This window comes from Triticum aestivum, chromosome 4B (assembly GCF_018294505.1).
Source record: "Triticum aestivum cultivar Chinese Spring chromosome 4B, IWGSC CS RefSeq v2.1, whole genome shotgun sequence".
Classification (NCBI taxonomy): Eukaryota; Viridiplantae; Streptophyta; class Magnoliopsida; order Poales; family Poaceae; genus Triticum; species Triticum aestivum.
Genome location: NC_057804.1, coordinates 645956419 through 645975760, shown reverse-complemented (window position 1 = coordinate 645975760; position 19342 = coordinate 645956419). Strand labels below are relative to the sequence as shown.

Sequence of the window (19342 nt, the reverse complement as noted above, 5' to 3'; positions counted from 1 at the left end):
CAAAGCATTCCTACGGTATCCGGGAGTTGCACAATCTCATGGTCTAAGGAAATGATACTTGACATTAGAAAAGCTTTAGCATACGAACTACACGATCTTTGTGCTAGGCTTAGGATTGGATCTTGTCCATCACATCATTCTCCTAATGATGTGATCCCGTTATCAACGACATCCAATGTCCATGGTTAGGAAACCGTAACCATCTATTGATCAACGAGCTAGTCAATTTGAGGCTTACTAGGGACATGGTGTTGTCTATGTACCCACACATGTATCTGAGTTTCCTATCAATACAATTATAGCATGGATAATAAACGATTATCATGAACAAGGAAATATAATAATAATAACTAATTTATTATTGCCTCTAGGGCATATTTCCAACAGAACGTCCGCCGTCGGATCCTACCAAGCGCCAAACACTACCCGTCAAATGTGGGGGCAGGCATGCATGATCCACGTGATGCATCCTGATTGGCTACTGCACTCCCTTTTACAATCTACCCCACTTTACATATGAAATTATATTTTTCGCACATGACCACCACATGTCAGTGTTATGAGTTGGTTCAAATATTCAAACTGCAAAATACAAAGTGGCAAATCGTCAATATAGCTTCCCCTTCTCCTCTTCTCCATCTGACAGACAAAGGCATCGGGTAGATCTCGAGCAGTTCCTCTATTTCTTTCCCCATCTTCTCATTCTTCTTCCTCTCGAGGAATTCCTCTGTTTCTTCCTCTCCGGTGATATGTCGATCTCCTCGTCAGCCCCCAGTTCCATGTGGCCGGTGTATGGTCCCGTGCCGATGACTCGATGCACTGACTGCCCACGGACTGCGCCACTGAAGCGATTGACTTCGAAGGAGGAGAAGAATGGGAACTTTGGGCGCGAGTTCGTCAAATGCGAGAGCAAGCCGGAGGGGCAGGTTAGATCTGAGTTTTCCTCGCATCCTTTATCTCTAATTTCTCAAAAAAATCTGTTAGATTTGGGATTTAGGTTACATGATTTCATTTTCGGATCATGAAGAAATGCCACCATTTCGAGTGGATGGATGATTACATCCAGAGGCTTCAAGGGTTGGGCTTGCTGGATTCGAGGGGGAATGCAATCCACGAGTTCAATCTGCCCCATGATAGTGCCGCTCCGGCAGCAGCAACATGTCCGGAATACCGGACGGTGGTAGATGTCGAACTGAAGACGGAATTGAAGAAGATGAACAAGAACTTCAAGCAGCTGATTGAGTTGAAGAAGCAATCCAATCTGATAGCTTTAGGAATACTTGCTCTAGGAATGTTTTACTTGACGGCCATCTCTCGTTAGAGATGTTTGTCTAATGTTGTTGCCATTTAGCAATCCAAGTCTGTTTATCTCAAATGCAACTCTGTTTAGTGCAACTGTCGATCTCTAAATGTATGCAGTTTACTGTTATGTTTCGACACTTTCAGTTTCGGCAGAAGACAACTACCAGTTCAGTGATAGGATTATTTTGTTAGCTAATAACCTCGAGTGTTGGATCAAGGGATATACATCAAGTTCATCTCTTCTATCTCGCACTTGAGCAGCACAAGGGATATACATCAAGTTCATCTCTTCTCTCTCGCACTTGCCAAACTTTTGTCCTCGAGTTCGTCAGTTCTGCTAGAAAAAAAACCCTACTTCACGGGCCCAAAGAGAATCAAGCTGCAATAGGCCCACAAAGGATAAATGAGGCCCAGAAACAAGCCATGTTTCTTTTTTTGTTTAGGAACGATTGCTTTGTTCTTTTTTGTTTCTGATTGATTTTTTCAAGTAGCTTAATTTTTTTATTTGATTTCTCTTCAACGTATGTGCTTTTGTTTTGCTTGCTCACAACCTGACTTAGTTTGGCGGTGAAGTAATTTTAGAATCAAAGTATTTGCAAACCGCAGTATTATTATGCCTAGCGAACCAATACTTCAGTATTGAAAAAAGAGGTCCAACCCTCTTTTTTATATACTTCAAAAATAGTGTAGTTTTCTACATATTAAAGTATATAAAACTACACTTTTGACTAAAGCCAAACATCTCAAAGTATTTGATACTTCAATATTTCTGGAAACCAAAGTATTCTTGGAATTCCTAAAAAATACAGAGCTCCCAAACCAAAGCCGTGTACAATATGTTCTTATTTTTAGAAGCCGTCTATAAACACATCATTTTTAGTTAGTTTGGTTAATTTTGCCCACATCAATTAGCCGCGTCTAAACTTGGGACAAACAAAATAAAAACATACACAGCATTAATATAACACACATAACTTAACTTAGATAGGGTTGCTAGGGCAACATAAGTTCTTACATATAACACGACACACCAATTGCTAGGGCAACATAAGTTCTTACATAGATAATAATAATTAACCTTACATGCATAGATAGGGTAGCTAGGTCGGGCAACACACACACCAAACTCACACTACATAGTAGATAGGGTAGCTTGGGCAACACCGCCATGTCTTCACTGTCGTCTTCACCTTAACCGCATGCTTCACCGTCTTCTTCGCCGCCGGCTTCAGTACTGCTCCTCCTCAAGGCCGTTGTCGCCGAGGTAGTACGGGAGGCTGTGCATGCGGTTGCAAGCGGGGAAGACGCTCTCGAAGTCGGTGAAGATGTTATAGGTGGTGAATGCGATGAACTCGCACCCACACCAATACACCTTGCCGAGCAGGTAGTAGGCATCGAACCTGTTGGTGAAGTGGACGACGAGCCCTACCACTGGAGCATCGGCGTGGGGACGCTGCTCCACGAGGTTGAACATGGGCGGCGAGCCCGCCGGGAGGTGGTGGAAGCCCGCACGGAGGAACCCCCGTGCAAGCTCAGTGCTACCCCTCCAGCGTGAGAACGCCCACACACGGAGCGATGCCTCGACGACGACGTTGGTGGGGTACCGCCGTTCCGGCACGGTGGGCGGCTCTTGGAACGTTGGCCCGTTGTACTGCATCTTGAACGCTTTGCTGAGTGGAATGGCTTTGGCTTTTGGGGGAAGAAGAGAAGTGGGAGGCGTAGATGGATCTGTAGAAGAAGAGGCAATGGACGGCAGTTTAAATAGCCGAGGGAGATGAAGTGGGTACACGCGCAAACAGCGTAGATCGTGACTCAGTGCGTGCGTGAACCGATGCGATCATCAATGTGTGAACGTGAATCGAAGCGAGCGTGCTTTGCGTGCTCTGCGTTGGCGGCTGCCTGCCTCCCCCTTCTGCGTGCTCTGCGTTGGCGGCTGCCCGCCTCCCACAACTGAATCGAGCGGCAACTGTGCGGCGTGAACCGATGCCTCGACATATGGACGCGAGCGTGCATGCAGCCTGCCCCTTCTGCCACAGGCACGTATGCCTGCGACGCGTGAAACGACGCTGCGGAGTGACTGAATCCACCGGCAACCGTGCGGCAGGATCGATGCGTGCGTGTTGGCGTGCATGCATGCGTTTAGGTCTAGGTCACTAGATGCGTGCGTGGCGGTGTTCGCATGCATAGCAGGCTACATCGATGCCAAAGCCGGGCATGCATAGCAGGCTGCATCCATCGATAGCAGACTTTTTTAATTTATTACCAACAAACTAACGGGCCCGTCCTATGAACACAAACACGGCCCAACCAGCGAAGCCACAAGCACAGTCAACAGAGTCCAACGTGGCCCCACAAGTCAGTTAACGGCCAAGATGGCAAACGTGTGTTATGAACATTTGTGAGAGTTTCAACTAAGGGAGTGGGGAAATGTGAGCAAAAGTTTGAAGCGTGGGAAAAACTGAGCACAACTAAGAAATTGGGGGCACAGATGGAATAAGCCCAATTATAAAACGACTTTACAGTAATATTTTTGTGTGTACTTTGTGAGACAAAGTAAGTACTCGAACGAGCATGCATTCCCGACCGACATAATATAATACTTACTAAATTCATAAAACCCTTAGAAAGTTACAAGTTGCAATATGTGGATCTTGTAAAAGGTACGGCAACTACATCTAATGTCCTAATGATATGATCACCCTACCATGCATGGATGCCTTGAACATGGTGACGAGTACCAATGGGAGTAGAACATGTACGTCTTTGGCCACCTCGACATGCAGTGCACGACATGGTCTAGCTAAAGTACCAATGAGGGCATGTGGCGAGTCAAGGCTAAGAAAAAACAAGACATGATCACGATGTCTACAAGGGCTCAATTGACTTAATGATGGTGATTTCACAATGAACTACTGATAGTTGTTACTAATGTCACATCATATTTCTCTTCCTCTTAGCATCTACATGAATCTTGAAGTTTGATCTGATGATTCTTAGTGGTCATTTGGAGATAATCATTTGTTCCATTGTTCAACAAATAACAAAACTGTGAAACGATCACTGCCGTCATTAATACCAAGAGACAAGACACAAATAAACAACTTCACTCCTATTTGACAAACAATATTTATCAAAATAACGTTGTCGATGGTTTTAGCATATCGATAATTTAGTCACGGCTCATGGACACTAGCAAAAATTTCAAGTAGAAACGATATTGATTTCTTTGGTGGAGCTGAAATGTTATATATCGTTTCAACCTTATATCATTTTCATTTGAGATCTCCGTGTTCTGATCATGCAACCACCAAAATCGTTGCATCCTTCTATTTGTCTTCACTGTCAACGTTCGAAGTTAGAGAAACAAATTTATGCTACTAGAAACATTACGGTTACTGGTAGTACAATACTGCATTGCATGATCACAAATGAATGAATCTTGGAAAATAATCTTACACAATGACAAAATGGCCAACTTCAAGTTTACAACAAAAACACATCAAACTGGATTGTACGATCAACAAAAATGCATCAAATGCACAACCACAATCTCCCAAAGGAACATGTGAAAAAAAAAACTAAAAGAACACAGTATGTGTTACAACTCCATTTTCTTTTCTTTTAGAAAAAAAAATCTTTTTCCTTGTTTTTATCTAAATCGGAAAAACTTCCTGATGAAGCAGTCCAGACTATGCATATGCTTCGCCTAGCATGGTGTTTTGCACATGCAGCGTCGGTGGAGACCTTCACACTCCCCGCCAGCCAGGAACCCCTCGGTGATGCACATGTTGGCGCAACTGCTGTCCAGGATGCATATGCCGTTGAACCGGGTGCTCGCTGTCCTGCAGTCTACCGCCTGCGCCGGCGCCACCACTGAACAACACAAAAACACCCACACATTGGAAAAGTATGTTAAATACATCAAATCACGCATATGTACCGGTAGGAAGATCTTTAGTGCAAAAATGTAAGACACCTACGTATGTCTCATGTTATTTCAAAAAAAAAAGAGTCAAATCACGCATGATGATGTATCTACGTAAGTTTTTGTCTCACTGGATTACTACTTATATTGTATTAAATATTTTAAGACACCCCTTTTGTGCTTATATTTCTTATGAAAATATCGTACCAATTGATATTCATGTCTTGCGAATATTCCTTGTCATATATGATGGGCTCATGTGATTTTCTAGCCTAGTAAAGCAAAAGTGAAAGCTCATATCTGCCATATTTTAGTTAGCAATTATAATTTGTTAAACGATAAACAAAAAGCGCAGTGTATCAAAAAGAAAGGAAAGGAGTAAATCCAGTGTAAATTCTCACCTGTAGCCACGACGAGCAAGGCAAGGACGGCAACAACCATGAAGAACTTGCGGGATGAATTCATGGATTGCAAGTTATGTGTGAACTTCTCTCTGATAAGAGGACAATCATGCACCAAAATCCTTATGGCGAGTTTATATAAGGGTAAGCATGTCTGCATGGCACGATGGAGAACCACAAGATCGTCTCACATCCATATAGTATATAATTGGCTAAAAATAGTGGCCAGTCATAAGCAGCAACATGTTGGGCTGTCCCTAGGTGTTCTATATATGTCGTACTCCGAAGTTAGGCTCTCGTCAAACCGCTCTTCTCGGACTACTATCCAATTTTTTCTTTTTTGCGTGTTGGAAAATAATGAGTTTTGCATGCGGTGCTTAAAAAACCTTGGGACAAAATACTCATATTCTACACATTTTTAATCATTCATATATAACATGTTAAAATTAAAGTTAGGGTTTAAATCATCATGACGTCCTCCCAACGCCCCCAAGGACAACTTTTTTGAGAAGGTCATCAACCCTTACCTCGCGGAGGTGCTGCAACACCCTCAAACCATTGAGATGCGTGAGGGGGTGCTGCACATCCGCGATGTTGAGGGGCCGAAGAAGACCGGAAGCGTGGAGACACGACTCGAAGCAATGGAGCAGCAAGTTTTCAAGTGCCAAGGGATGGTGGAACGTGGACTCAACGCTAATCACAAGATGATCGCGGAATTCACCAACAATCACAAGCTGGATGCTAATAACATCGGGGAGGTCATCTTCAATCTTCATGAGAAAATTGAGCATCTCAAAGCCTAGATCTATAAACTGCAAAACCAAAACTGTGAGTATAAATACAGATTTAAGAGGATGAGTTTGGCTGCAGATTTGAGGATCCCGGAGACTCGTTCATCTTTCTATGATGGTGAGCCTATGCCTTGGAAGATGGATGACAAGCCTACATCATCAACAACTCCATCATCACCACCTCCGAAGAAAGAGACATAAATACATGAGTATGTGCACTCCCCTTGGCAACTGCCAAGCTTAGGGGAGGTGCCCCGGTATCGTATCACCACCACACCTCTATCTTTATCGTTTTTCTTAGTTCGATCCTTTTGGTTATATCTTGATCTAGTAGAATAAAGTTTTAGTATGATCTAGCTTTGAGTTTTGTTTTGATCGCTATCTATGTAATCGAGTCCGTGAGTTATATATAATAAAGAGTAGTTTTGAGTTGAGGGCTTTGCTTTCATGCTATGATTTTAAGGGGATTAAAGAAAGAATAAAAAGATCATATGTTGATGTTATGGAGAGTAATGACTTCACATATAAAGAGTATGATGAATAAAAATTGTTGAGAGTTGACAAACATAGTTTTTGTCATTGTTGCAATTAATAGGAAGTACTCCCTCTGTCCCAGAATATAAAACGTTTTTTACACTATACTAGTGTTAAAAAGGTTCTTATATTTTGGGACAGAGGGAGTAATAAAGAAAGAGAGGCTTCATATATAAATATTCTATCTTGGACATCTTTTATGATTATGAGCAGTCATTAAAATATGATATGCTAAAAAGTTGATGTTCGACAAGGAAGACCACATAATGGGTTATGTTTCCTTATATCCGAATAGAAGCTATATTGTCATGGATCATCCAACATGTTGAGCCCGCCTTTCCCTCTCATGCTAGCCAAATTCTTTGCACCAAGTAGAGATACTACTTGTGCTTCCAAACATCCCTAAACCCAGTTTTGCCATGAGAGTCCACCATACCTACTTATGAATTGAGTAAGATCCTTCAAGTAAGTTGTCATCGGTGCAAGCAATAAAAATTTCTCTCTAAAATATGTATGATCTATTAGTGTGAAGAAAATAAGCTTTATACGAACTTGTGATATGTAAGAAATAAAAGCGACAGACTGCATAATAAAGGTCCTTATCACAAGCGGCAATATAAAGTGATGTTCTTTTGCATTAAGATTTTGTGCATCCAACCATAAAAGCGCATGACAACCTCTGCTTCCCTCTGCGGTAAAAGGTTGGGAGGCAAAACTATAAGCCCCTATTTTTCTCTGTGTCCGATTGAAACTTTGTACCCATAAGTATCACGTGAGTGTTAGCAGTTGTGAAAGACTAAATGATAGTGGAGTATGTGTACTTGCTGAAAGGCTCTTATATCAACTCTTTCCGATGTTATGATAAATTGTAATTGCTTCAATGACTGAGATAATTGTTTGTTAGTTTTCAATGAAGTTTCTGATTCATACTTTACCTTGTGAATGAATTGTTACTTTAGCATAAGAAATTATATGACAATATATCTTACTGTTCTAAAGATGATCATGATGTCTTCATGTCCGTATTTTATTTTATCGACACATCTATCACTAAACATGTGGACATATTTTTCGATATCGGCTTTCGCTTGAGAACAAGCGAGGTCTAAGCTTGGGGGAGTTGATACGTCCATTTTGCATCATGCTTTTATATCGATATTTATTGCATTAGGGCTGTTATTACACGTTATATCATAATACTTATGCCTTTTCTCTCTTATTTTATAAGGTTTACATGAAGAGGGAAAATGCCGGCAGTTGGAATTTTGGACTGGAAAATGAGCAAATATTATAGACCTATTCTGCACAACTCCAAAAGTCCTGAAACTTCACGGAGATCAGTTTTGGAATAAATAAAAATAATTGGGCGAAGAAAGCACGAGAGGGGGGCCATGAGCCAGCTACAAGGGTGGACGGTGCGTCGCCCTACCTTGTGGGCCCCCTGGCAGGCCCCCGACGCCCATCTTCTGCTATATGGTGTCTTTTGCGCTAGACAAAAAATTAAGAGGGAATCTTTCAGGATGAAGCGCCGCCGTCTCGAGGTGGAACCTGGGCATAACCAATCTAGGGCTCTCGCGGAGCTGTTCTGCCGGGGAAATATCCCTCCAAGAGGGGGAAATCATCGCCATCGTCATCACCATCGATCCTCTCCTCGAGAGGGGGTCAATCTCCATCAACATCTTCACCAGCACCATCTCCTCTCAAACCCTAGTTCATCTCTTGTATCCGATCTTTCTCCCAAAACCTCAGATTGGTACCTATGGGTTGCTAGTAGTGTTGATTACTCCTTGTAGTTGATGCTAGTGGGTTTATATGGTGGAAGATTATATTTCCAGATCCTTAATGATAATTAATACTCCTCTGATTATGAACATGAATATGCTTTGTGAGTAGTTACGTTTGTTCCCGAGGACATGGGAGAAGTCTTGTTATAAGTAATCATGTGAATTTGGTATTCGTTCGATATTTTGATGGGATGTATGTTCTCTCTCCTCTAGTGGTGTTATGTGAACGTCGACTACATGACACTTCACCATGATTTGGGCCTAGGGGAAGACATTGGGAAGTAATAAGTAGATGATGGGTTGCTAGAGTGACAGAAGCTTAAACCCTACTTTATGCGTTGCTTCGTAAGGGGCTGATTTGGATCCATATGTTTCATGCTATAGTTAGGTTTACCTTAATTCTTCTTTCATAGTTGTGGATGCTTGCGGGAGGGGTTAATCATAAGTGGGAGGCTTGTCCAAGGAAGGACAGCACCCAAGCACCGGTCCACCCACATATCAAATTATCAAAGTAACGAACGTGAATCATATGAGCATGATGAAAACTAGCTTGACAATAATTTCCATGTGTCCTCGGGAGCGCTTTGCTTTATATAAGAGTTTGTCCAGGCTTTTTATTTTCTACAAAAAGGATTGGGCCACCTTGCTGCACCTTGTTTACTTTTGTTACTTGTTACCCGTTACGAATTATCTTATCATAAAACTATATGTTAACAATAATTCCAGTGCTTGCAGAGAATACCTTGCTGAAAACCACTTGTCATTTCCTTCTGCTCCTCGTTGGGTTCGACACTCTTACTTATCAGAAGGACTATGATAGATCCACTATACTTGTGGGTCATTATCTCACACATGACATCCATCGTAAGACATGTTACCAATAAATCAATCTTCATGATGTGTTCTTTGTGTGATCTGATGTATCTGTTGAGGCAAAAGCATCGCAACCTGATGTATCTGTTGGAGGGATCAATGGAAGTGTTTTGCATTAACATCCCGTATGTGTGAAATATAATCTTTTCATAGTTGTCTCTTGTCTTGTTCATGTTCTTCACCCCTATAGGTACATAGGATCATGGAGAACGATCCATAGAGAGGCTAAGCAAAGGGAGACCATGAAGTGTTATTCTAAACACCAGTGACAGAAAGGTTTAGTAGGGTAACACCGATCCTATTCCTAAGGATTCAAGAGGTGTAATCATTAAACGTCAATGCTTTTGTTTGACTATTGTAATCTTATTTATCAAGGCAACCTCGCGCGACAGATAGGACCTTCAGTTGGACAACTGGTTCTTGATGCAAGACGCGTGTTGCTCAAGATGTAATTTGGACACATCCCCCACTCTGATTTGTAACAAGCAGATCTCGATGGGTGACTTCTAGCACACAAATTAAGAACATATTTGGTCCCATCATGAATATATGGTAAGGATTACGACCTCATACCCATGCCTGTTTTTACTATAAGTGTTTTCAGTGTCAAGTTTGATTTACGATCTGGTCAAAAGTTGGAATTAATTCTTTAGCAAAAGTTGGGTTGCGACCGTAGCTTAAAGGGCACCGTCCTCTCGTGGGTTTGATAACTCAGGTTCACCTCTGGGGATAAAAGGAGAGAATCCTTTCTGCTACATTCCAAGTCACCAAAGGAAGTAATCAAACCTTTTTCTAGCGTCGTTGCTGAGGAGACATTGTGTGCCTAATCTTTATGTTTAAGGTTTTTGTTAAAATTTTGTTTCAATTTTTAGCTTACTTTTTGTTGCAAGTCTTGTGAGTAGAAAACCACAAAAATTATCATGGCTCGTAATCTTTGGAGCTTTGCTAATCCTAGCAATAGTTTCATGCGTGAACTTATAGTCTTTATGGTTCAACAAGACCAATTTGAAGACTCTGTTTCTGAGGATCCCGGTATGCACTTGCATTTTTTTTGAATTGTGCAAGATGACACACATTAGAGATTATGATCCTGACGCTTTGAAATTGTGTCTATTTCTTTTCTCTTTGAGAGGAAAAGCAAAAGAATGGCTTCTAGCTTTGCCTAGAGGTAGTTGATGAGTGTTAATTTTACACTCTTGTAACCAAAGTTTAAACTGATATATTTCTTTAAAACCAATATATTTTCTCCAATATTGCTACTAATAACTAATGAATGCATAGGATTCCAGTTATCCTATCTTTATTTTGTTCCCACATGAAATGGGATGTTTTTTTTGAAATGGTCACTGAGGGGAAAGGCTCCCCACCTGAATATATTTCAAAGTGGCCTTAATGCCATGAGATTGATCCGGTTTATAAGGAAAATCGGATCGAAAACCTAGACAATTAGACCCTGTTTATGAGGGAAACCGTGCTGAAAACCGTACAAGAGAGGGTAAAAGAAGAGAAACCAAAACAAAAGACGCCCAAGACAAGGCATGCCTAGCTAGCAAACCGAAGGACATCATCACGAGAGGCACAAGTAGATGAGGGGAGTCATCGAGGGGTCACAATACCAAGACTTGACAAGCGGCCTAACGCACCAAACCGGCGTGCATACCGAGCACCACGGTGCAACAGAGGAGCATCCACATCAACGAGTGACTAGCACGAACGTTGACTAGGAACTCCTCCATGGAGAATCAAAAACGATTAGCAAGTTGGGGAGGAAACTTGCGGCATCATTGAGCAAAGATGAACCGAGACAACGCCAAGAGCATGAAGCTCGCCGCACCACAACGACAGCCATGGAGGTCTTGAGCATGCACAGCAACAGGGGCGACACCGACGAACACCACCACAGACGAACACATACCACCGTCGACCCATCCAGCTACACCACCACCACCAACATCCCTGCAGCAACACCCACACGTCAATCAAGCAGACCCCAAGATGATGCCTTCAACAAGGGTCGTGACATCGGTTGCGCCGCCATCATCCGCACCAGGAGGACCTGGGCTAGGGGTTTCCCCCGGGGTCTCAACTTCCTCTTCATCTGACCAAGCAAGGTGAGCCTTGAACGTTGGCCGTCTGGTCGCCACCCAACAACACCCCGTAGAGGGGAGAGGTGTCGTACAAGAACGAGGTGGTCCAGAGAGGATCCCACCCCGCTAACCCGGCTTCTGATGGAAATGGGATATTTACGGACGAAATCAAGCCAACACATGAAAAAGGAATAAAGTGGAGATAGTGAAGTTCAAGTGGGAGGCGCACTAGAGGAAACAAAGCAAAATACAACGTTCCATGTGACCACGCCCGCTCATATGAACCTTTATAAAGGGTCCAACGCCAAATGGATAACAGATAATCGAGAACATTGAGAACATCGTGAGCAGAGCGCAGAACGACAAGTCATCATCATTCCCATCTCCATCAACACTAGCCGATGCCATTTCCATCTCCATAGCCACCACCTTCACTAGCACCATGGTTCTCAACAATCTAGTCATACTTGTAATCGTGTATCACACACTGCATCTATTGTAAGACATATTATTAATCAATCAATCTTCATGATGTGTTCTTCATGTGATCTGATCTTTATGTGTGAGTAGTCTAGTAAGGTATGGATTGAGGAAAGAGCCTTACAACCCGATGTATTTGTTGGAGGGATCAATGGAAGTGCTTTGAATTAACGCCCCGTATGCGTGAAATTAAATTGTTTCGTACCTGTCTCTTGTCTTGTTCGTATTCTTCATCCCTACGGGTGCCCAGGATCATGGAGAACGATCCACGGAGTGGCAAAGGGTAGGGAAACCGTGAAGTGTTATGCTGAACACCAGTGATAAAAAGGTTTAGTACGGTAACACGGATCCTATCCATGGGGATTTAAGAGGTGTAGACAAGAAATACTCAATGCTTTTGTTTGATTATTGCAATCATAATTAGCGAGACAACCCCGCGTGTCGGATAGGGCCTTTGGTTGGACAAACCGACTCTTGATGCAGGATGCGTGCTGGTCAAGATGTAATTTGGACACATCCCCCACTTCGATTCATAACAAGCACATCTTAATAGGTGACTTCCAACTTTTTACGCACAAATTAAGGTCATGTTTGATCCAGTTATAAATATACGGTTGTAAAAATTAAGACCACATACCATGCATGTGTTTTATTATAAGTGTTTTTAGTGTCAAGTTCGATTTAAGATCCGGTCAAAAGTTGAAATTAATTCTTTAGCAAAAACTTTTTTGAGACCCTAGCTTAAAGGGCACAGTCCTTCATGGGTTCAATAACTCAGGGTTACCTCGCGGGGAAAGGCGATAATCCTTTTTTTTAATTTCCGGATCACCAAAGGAAGTAATCAAGTAGACCTCGCTGCAGCCGCAACACGTTGAGGGGGAAGCGACCCGTTCGCCACAATAATCTTCTTTTTCTTCCCTAGCGCTGCCATGTTGGCCGCTGCCTTGGCCTTCACCGAAAGACCCCTTTTGCCGGTATGCTCGACAAAGGTAGTTATTGTGGTCACTCTGAAGGAACTACCGACGAAAGACGTCGACACTCTGCTGCCGATGAGGTTCCTTCCTTGCCGTCGTCTTTCTAGTGGTTGCGCCATAAAATTCATGGCCGATGGTGGGTCTCCAGTATTGGCGCTAGGGGTGCAGTGGGGGGAGGGCCTACCCATTCCGCCCATCAACAGGGAAGGGTTGGCCGGAAGAGGCTATTGTAGCGGCGGTGGTAGGTGGTGGGGTGGGCGGGAGTTTTACTCACTCGCATGGCCGCGAACCAAATACAAGAGAGATAAAAGTTCTTCTCTTCTGTAGGCTATCTATAGATGTACCGGTATACTCCGTTTATGGTCGGCTCTACAACATGTGGAGAATCGAGACATGTTTACAGAGATGTGTACACGCTTGGAGGCCATGGCGAGGGATACCTTAACCTGAAATGGATGGCAGCATGATCTTCGGAATGGCCCTCTTACATCTTAGGCGTTATATAGTCATGGTATTCCACCTTTTATTTTATTTGAAACTTGGACTTGGTTTGGCTGTGTGCATCTCAGTTGTGCAGAGGCCGGGTGTAATACTTCACCTTTTAAGTAATAAAGCGTCCTTTTATCGAAAAAACCTATGAGAGAGAGAGAGAGAGAGAGAGAGAGAGAGAGAGAGAGAGAGAGGAAGTTTTTGGGGTAAAAAACTCAAATTTAGTTAAGTTTTGGCCTTTTGGGTATAGGGTATCTTCAAGTTGGCTCAACATCATTTTTTGCTCCTTAAATACGAATTCTAAGGGATCTGCAGATGCCTTGCCATAATACAATCTGGAGCTAACACCACATAAAAACATTCCCCCAGCCTGATTTTGTGTGCTATGCAAGGTCGAGCGTGAGCCTTGGAGTTACTTCTTAATCAACGATGATGGTAGAAGCTCCCAAGTCCCAAGCACGACGACCGTGAACCAACCAGTTAGCTAATCCTCCTGATCAAGAAAAGGGTAATCGGTGTAGCCAACAACAGGGTCGGATGTGTAGAACGTGCTCCTGTCATACTTATTCAGAGCGGCGTTCCTTTTGAACCTCTCCGGCAAGTCGGGGTTGGCCAGGAAGAGCCGCCCGTACGCCACAAGATCGGCGTAGCCATCGGCGACGGCCTTGTCCCCTTCCTCCCGGTCGTACGCCCCGTTCACCATGAAGGTGCCGCTGAACGCCCTCCTGAACGGCAGCAGGCGGCGCGGGATCATCCGCTCGTTGACGCACATCCGCGGCTCGATCATGTGGCAGTAGAGGACGCCGAGCCCGTTCATGACGCCGATCACGTGCAGCGCGAGCGCCTCCGGGTCGGAGTCCACGCAGTCGACGTAGTCGGCGAACGGGGAGAGGCGCACGCCAACGCGGCCCGCGCCGGCCTCGTGGCACACGGCCGCGATGACCTCCGCGGCGAAGCGGCAGCGGTTCTCTAGGCCGCCGCCGTACTCGTCGGTCCGGTCGTTGACGCCGTCCTTCATGAACTGGTCGATCAGGTACCCGTTGCCGGCGTGGATCTCCACGCCGTCGAACCCTTCGATCACCGACGATGATCAGCGTTGCAAACTACGTACGTACGTAGAAAAGATGAGGACTGTTGGGGACATGGATGGTTGATCATTAATTACCGGCTCGCATGGCGTTCCTAGCGGCGACCCGGAAGTCGTTGACGATGTGGGGTATCTCCTCCGTCGCCAACCTTCGAGGGGGCGCGAACTCCAGGACACTGCCGTCATGGGCGACCTGAGGCGGCACCTGCTTATCCGTGCTCGACACCGGAGCTTGCCCATTAGGCTGGAACTCTGTGTGCAACATGATTGAGACTTGACACTTTGATTCGTCCATTCGAAAACGAACACGATAGGTACGAGGATAATCATTTGAAAAGAAAAAGGTACGAGGATAATGTTCTACCGGTGGGCGAAACGCGGCCCGTGTGCCATAGCTGGCAGAAGAAGACGGCGCCCTTGCCGTGCACGGCGTCGACCACCGGCTTCCACGCCTCCACCTGCTCCTGGCTCCACAGGCCGGGGACGTGCGGGTAGCCCCGCGCGGCCTCGGAGACGGCGCAGGCCTCGGCGACGAGGAGCACGCCCGGCGCCGCCCTCTGCGCGTAGTACAGCGCGTTGTGCGGCTGGGCGAGGTTCCCGTACGACCTGCACCGCGTCAGCGGCGCGAGAACAACCCTGCGTTGCGTTGCCGACCATGGCCGCGTCACTTCAGCGACCCAAGATTCTAAGGAAACGATCGAGTAATTAACTGACCTGTGCGCCAGGTTGAAGTCGCCCATCTTGTATGGAGTCAGGAGCGGAGTCGTCTTCGTCTCCATGCTTCCTTCAATGGAAGTGGATTTTTCAGCACCACGGCCTTCTTCTATCTATGTCAGTAAGAGTAGTGGCGATCGAGCTCGCGGTTGCTCGATGGACTATATAGCCGATGAGAGGAGACGGAGTAGTCCCGAAATTCCACGTCCAGTCCCGGAGTAGTCCACCTTCAGCCCCGTGTTGTCGAGCTTCTATTGCGTCAAATTAAGTTAATTAAGTGGACTAGTGATAATGCACGTGATTGACCTTTCTGGCTGTGTAATTGTGTAGGTTTGTTTTAACTTTGTTGTTTTATTATGGTTGCTTTCGTGCGTGCCTGTGCCTGTACGACTGCGTAAATTTCGACCAATCAAAGCAAGGCAACGGAACTCATATGTACAGCGATTGCACCAAAAGAAAAGCATCTATCAACAGCTGGCGTGATGCCAACGGCCCACCCCCGAGGTAAGGATCAGCTACTTGCCAATGATATCTGCAACTCATGTCACTTTGTGATCACAAAGTGACATCGCCATGCGAGTAGTGAGGAAATCCTTAAGACACTTGAGGTCAAAGAAAAACAGCATCCAAGCGAGTAGCATAAAAGCTAGTATCAACTTAATGCCGAGCACAAGTACAGGAGACGCCACACCTAACAGAACCAACCCAGACTACTAGGACGGAACCATGCCCCCCTTGAGAGGCCACCGGACACCGTTGTATCGAACACACCAAGCCATCTCTTGAGAGGGCCGCCTCCCTCTCGCTCCGGGCCATGGAGCGCTGCTAGGACCACGGTGAAAACGGAGGAACATGTATAGGATAGGAGACCATCGAGGCCACCCCATGCCAGTCACGGATGCCTCATGTAAGGATCAAGGCATGCCTGAAGCCGCTGGCCTAGTGCAACCAAAAGGGACCGGAGCTCCATGATGACGTCTCCAAGAGGGTCATGACGCCACGCGCCACCGTCGAGTCTGAAAAGAAGGACTAGGGTTTTCACTCGGACATGGCACCTTTAGGGGACCCACAACGACGCCTTCAAGAGGGAAGCGACACCCACAAGCATGTCGCTGCCAGCGGTGGAGTGTAGAGCTTTCGCTCGGAACCTTACATGTGCCACTCATGGCACCTAGGTGCCAACCCAACTGGAGGGCGGGTCGTCGCCACCAGCTCGAAGACACCATATCCAGACAAGAGAGCAGCCACCGCCGAAGGTACGGTGACACCAGGATCACGCCCACCAATTCCATTGCTACTATCCACATAGCCAAGATGAGGTGACACTACAATTGCAGTGATGCTTGCCGCAGAGCCAACCACGCAAGCTCACCTTCCAGGGTCGCCATGGCGTCCAAGAAGAACTCTTGGCCGCCGCAAGATATGAACCGGACGGAAAAGCAAGAACCTTGGAATGTACCGAACAACCAAAGTGCAAAGGAGCCCTGACCCCGGAGTCCAGATCCTGCCTGGATCCAGCCCCACAACAATTGATCCGTTCGGGGACATGGATGATTGGCTCCTACCCACACCACAGCCAAAGTAACATCAAAATACGTCGAGTTGTCGTGGCAGGGGGGCCTCCATGGGCCAGATCTGCCCTCCCCAGATCTGGCCAAGGATGCATCCGATGGACCGCCATCCTCACCCGAAGATCCACCAAACGCCACACCATCGGTTACCGGGGGTTCGCAAACAACCGCACACTAAGCTTATAGGCAGACGCTTACGCGCGGGTTTATACTCCTCGCTACTGCTACTTACTAGTAGCGCGGGTTTTTATCCCTCGCTACTACTAAGTTGATAGTAGTAGCGCGGGTTTTACCCCTCGCTACTACTAAGCAGTCTCTACAGTGCCCCCCCCCCGCCCCCCGCGGACATGCCATAGTAGTAGCGAGGGGTATGAACCCGCGCTACTACTAACTTGATAGTAGTAGCGCGGGTTTATACCCCTCGCTACTACTAAGTAAAAGGTAGATGAAGTCCCCATATCCTCGACCGAATCCCTCCTCTCTCCCACACTCTCCCATTCCCCTTCTCCTCCCACCCGTGATTCGCGTCCACACCCACCGCCGCCGCCGCCGATCTCACACCTCGGCGCCTTCCCCAAATTTGGTGACCTCCTCTCCCATCGCAGCCCCCTCCCCGGCCCCTCCTTCCTCCTTCTCCTCTGCTGGAAGGAGAGGGAAACCAACAAAGCATAGTCCATGGCGGCGGCTAGATCCACCATGGATGCAGCCACTTGCACCTCCTCACCTGGACAAGGCCTCCTGAGGACATGCGAGCCCCATGGTCAAGGGTCCTACGACAAGCAGTAGCAGGTCACCGGGCTTCATCTAGGCTTCGAGCGTCGGCTCCAACTTTGGCGGCCACCAATGAGTTCCTCCTCCTCCTCCTCTCTATCTCTCTCTTCCTCATTCAAATAATGTTCTCTTCTTTTGTAGCAGCAATAGAGATGAGAGGTGCGGGAACGAGTTGGGTGGGGAGCCACCATCACCATGGACAACTCCATCCCCTCCAGGACCAGCAACAACCATGGTTGGAGAGGACGATGACGCCCAGCAGCAACAAACATGGATGGAATTTATTTTTTTAATTCCCAATTAGTTAACAGTAGCGCGGGGCCCTGACCCGCGCTACAGCTAAGTAGTAGTAGCGCGGGCGTCAACCACGCTACTACTATCAGAAGTAGTAGTGGCGAGGGTTATACACGCGCTACTGCTACAAGTTAGCTATGGCGCCGTATCAGTAGCGCGGGCACCCGCGCTACTGATACACCCAAAACCCGCGCTACTGCTAGGCTTTTCCCTAGTAGTGGCAGCTACCCCTGCCACCTAGCCGACACACTCCTGCGCGGATGCACACTTGAAGAGCATTAAGAAATCGTCCATCCATCGTCGACCATGGGAGACCGGACCATATGCCCATGCCACGCTAGACACCGTCGACTATTCCCGCCACCTCTCGCGCCCCGTCGCCACGCAGCAAGTGTCGCCGCTAGATCCTCACCACCATGCGTCGTGCCACCATGGCAACAAAGGTGAGTGCACGAGCCCGCCGCCACCTTCTCATGTGTCACCAGGGCTTTGGCGGCGACCCCTCTGATGATGGCAGAATGCGAGAGAGAGGAGGAGAAGGAAGAGTGTGGCGGCGGTTAGCGTTCGCATGATTTTTCATCGGAACTCATGTAACTTAATCAATACAACTAATATAGGCGATGAAGGAGAAGAACTTGGTTCTGTCGTGAGTTTCTTCTGGTTCCCACTGTTTCCGGCGCACCATGAGGCGAGGGGAACCACACATTTATGTTATAGAGAAGTTATAGTCGATTCTTCTTCTTTATGTGAAAAGGGCCCAAATCTATTAAAAAGGTTCATAAGAAGTACAAAGCACCCTAAACATAATAAAAATTATATTAGGGACCATGCACCGCGGAACGACCACTACTGTCGCTAGAACGAGTCGTCAACACGTCAATGTTTGCTGCTCCCGTACTGGAGACGGTTTGACCTTGTCGATGATAAACATGAAGTCTTTATGCACGTGCCCCTAAGTGCCAGCGCCCCATAGCCGTAGGCATTACCATTGAACCCTTGAATTGATATAAAAAGAGTGGCACCAAAATCTCGCTGGTGTGCACACAGTAAGAAACCCTAACCTCGCCTTCCGAAGGAGACATCGGGAATCAATGACAGAGCTCCGTCTGACTCCATTGCAATGGACAAACTCAAGGAAGATGAAGCGCTGCCACTGGTTGGAACGCCCCCGCGAGAAAAAAATTTCCTAATCTAAACTACTAGCCGAAGCTGAGGCACCTAGACGCCCTCCTCGACACTGGCCGTATGAGCAGTAGGCAGTGGCG

General features: G+C 46.2%; 2 protein-coding genes across 2 annotated transcripts; both read right to left on the bottom strand.

The window, feature by feature from the left end:
• Positions 1–4735: 4735 nt before the first annotated feature.
• On the bottom strand, positions 4736–5786 carry LOC123089583 (defensin Tk-AMP-D6). The gene is made up of 2 exons (XM_044511224.1): positions 5629–5786; positions 4736–5175 (listed from the first exon to the last, which is right to left on the bottom strand). The coding sequence occupies exons 1-2, from the start codon at positions 5690–5692 to the stop codon at positions 5009–5011; spliced, it is 231 nt and encodes a 76-aa protein (XP_044367159.1). The 5' UTR covers positions 5693–5786; the 3' UTR covers positions 4736–5008.
• An 8108-nt stretch (positions 5787–13894) lies between these two features.
• On the bottom strand, positions 13895–15668 carry LOC123089582 (12-oxophytodienoate reductase 1). The gene is made up of 4 exons (XM_044511223.1): positions 15442–15668; positions 15092–15363; positions 14806–14979; positions 13895–14711 (listed from the first exon to the last, which is right to left on the bottom strand). The coding sequence occupies exons 1-4, from the start codon at positions 15504–15506 to the stop codon at positions 14125–14127; spliced, it is 1098 nt and encodes a 365-aa protein (XP_044367158.1). The 5' UTR covers positions 15507–15668; the 3' UTR covers positions 13895–14124.
• Positions 15669–19342: the final 3674 nt, after the last annotated feature.

What these genes read in the sequence shown, in the direction of transcription:
- LOC123089583 (XM_044511224.1), bottom strand. Translation starts at nt 5,692, where the DNA reads ATGAATTCATCCCGCAAGTTCTTCATGGTTGTTGCCGTCCTTGCCTTG. An exon ending in CTTGCTCGTCGTGGCTACAG is followed by an intron (nt 5,176 to 5,628) that starts GTGAGAATTTAC and finishes TGTGTTGTTCAG; the next exon opens with TGGTGGCGCCGGCGCAGGCG.
- LOC123089582 (XM_044511223.1), bottom strand. Translation starts at nt 15,506, where the DNA reads ATGGAGACGAAGACGACTCCGCTCCTGACTCCATACAAGATGGGCGAC. An exon ending in GACTTCAACCTGGCGCACAG is followed by an intron (nt 15,364 to 15,441) that starts GTCAGTTAATTA and finishes AACGCAACGCAG; the next exon opens with GGTTGTTCTCGCGCCGCTGA. An exon ending in TAGGAACGCCATGCGAGCCG is followed by an intron (nt 14,712 to 14,805) that starts GTAATTAATGAT and finishes CGGTGATCGAAG; the next exon opens with GGTTCGACGGCGTGGAGATC.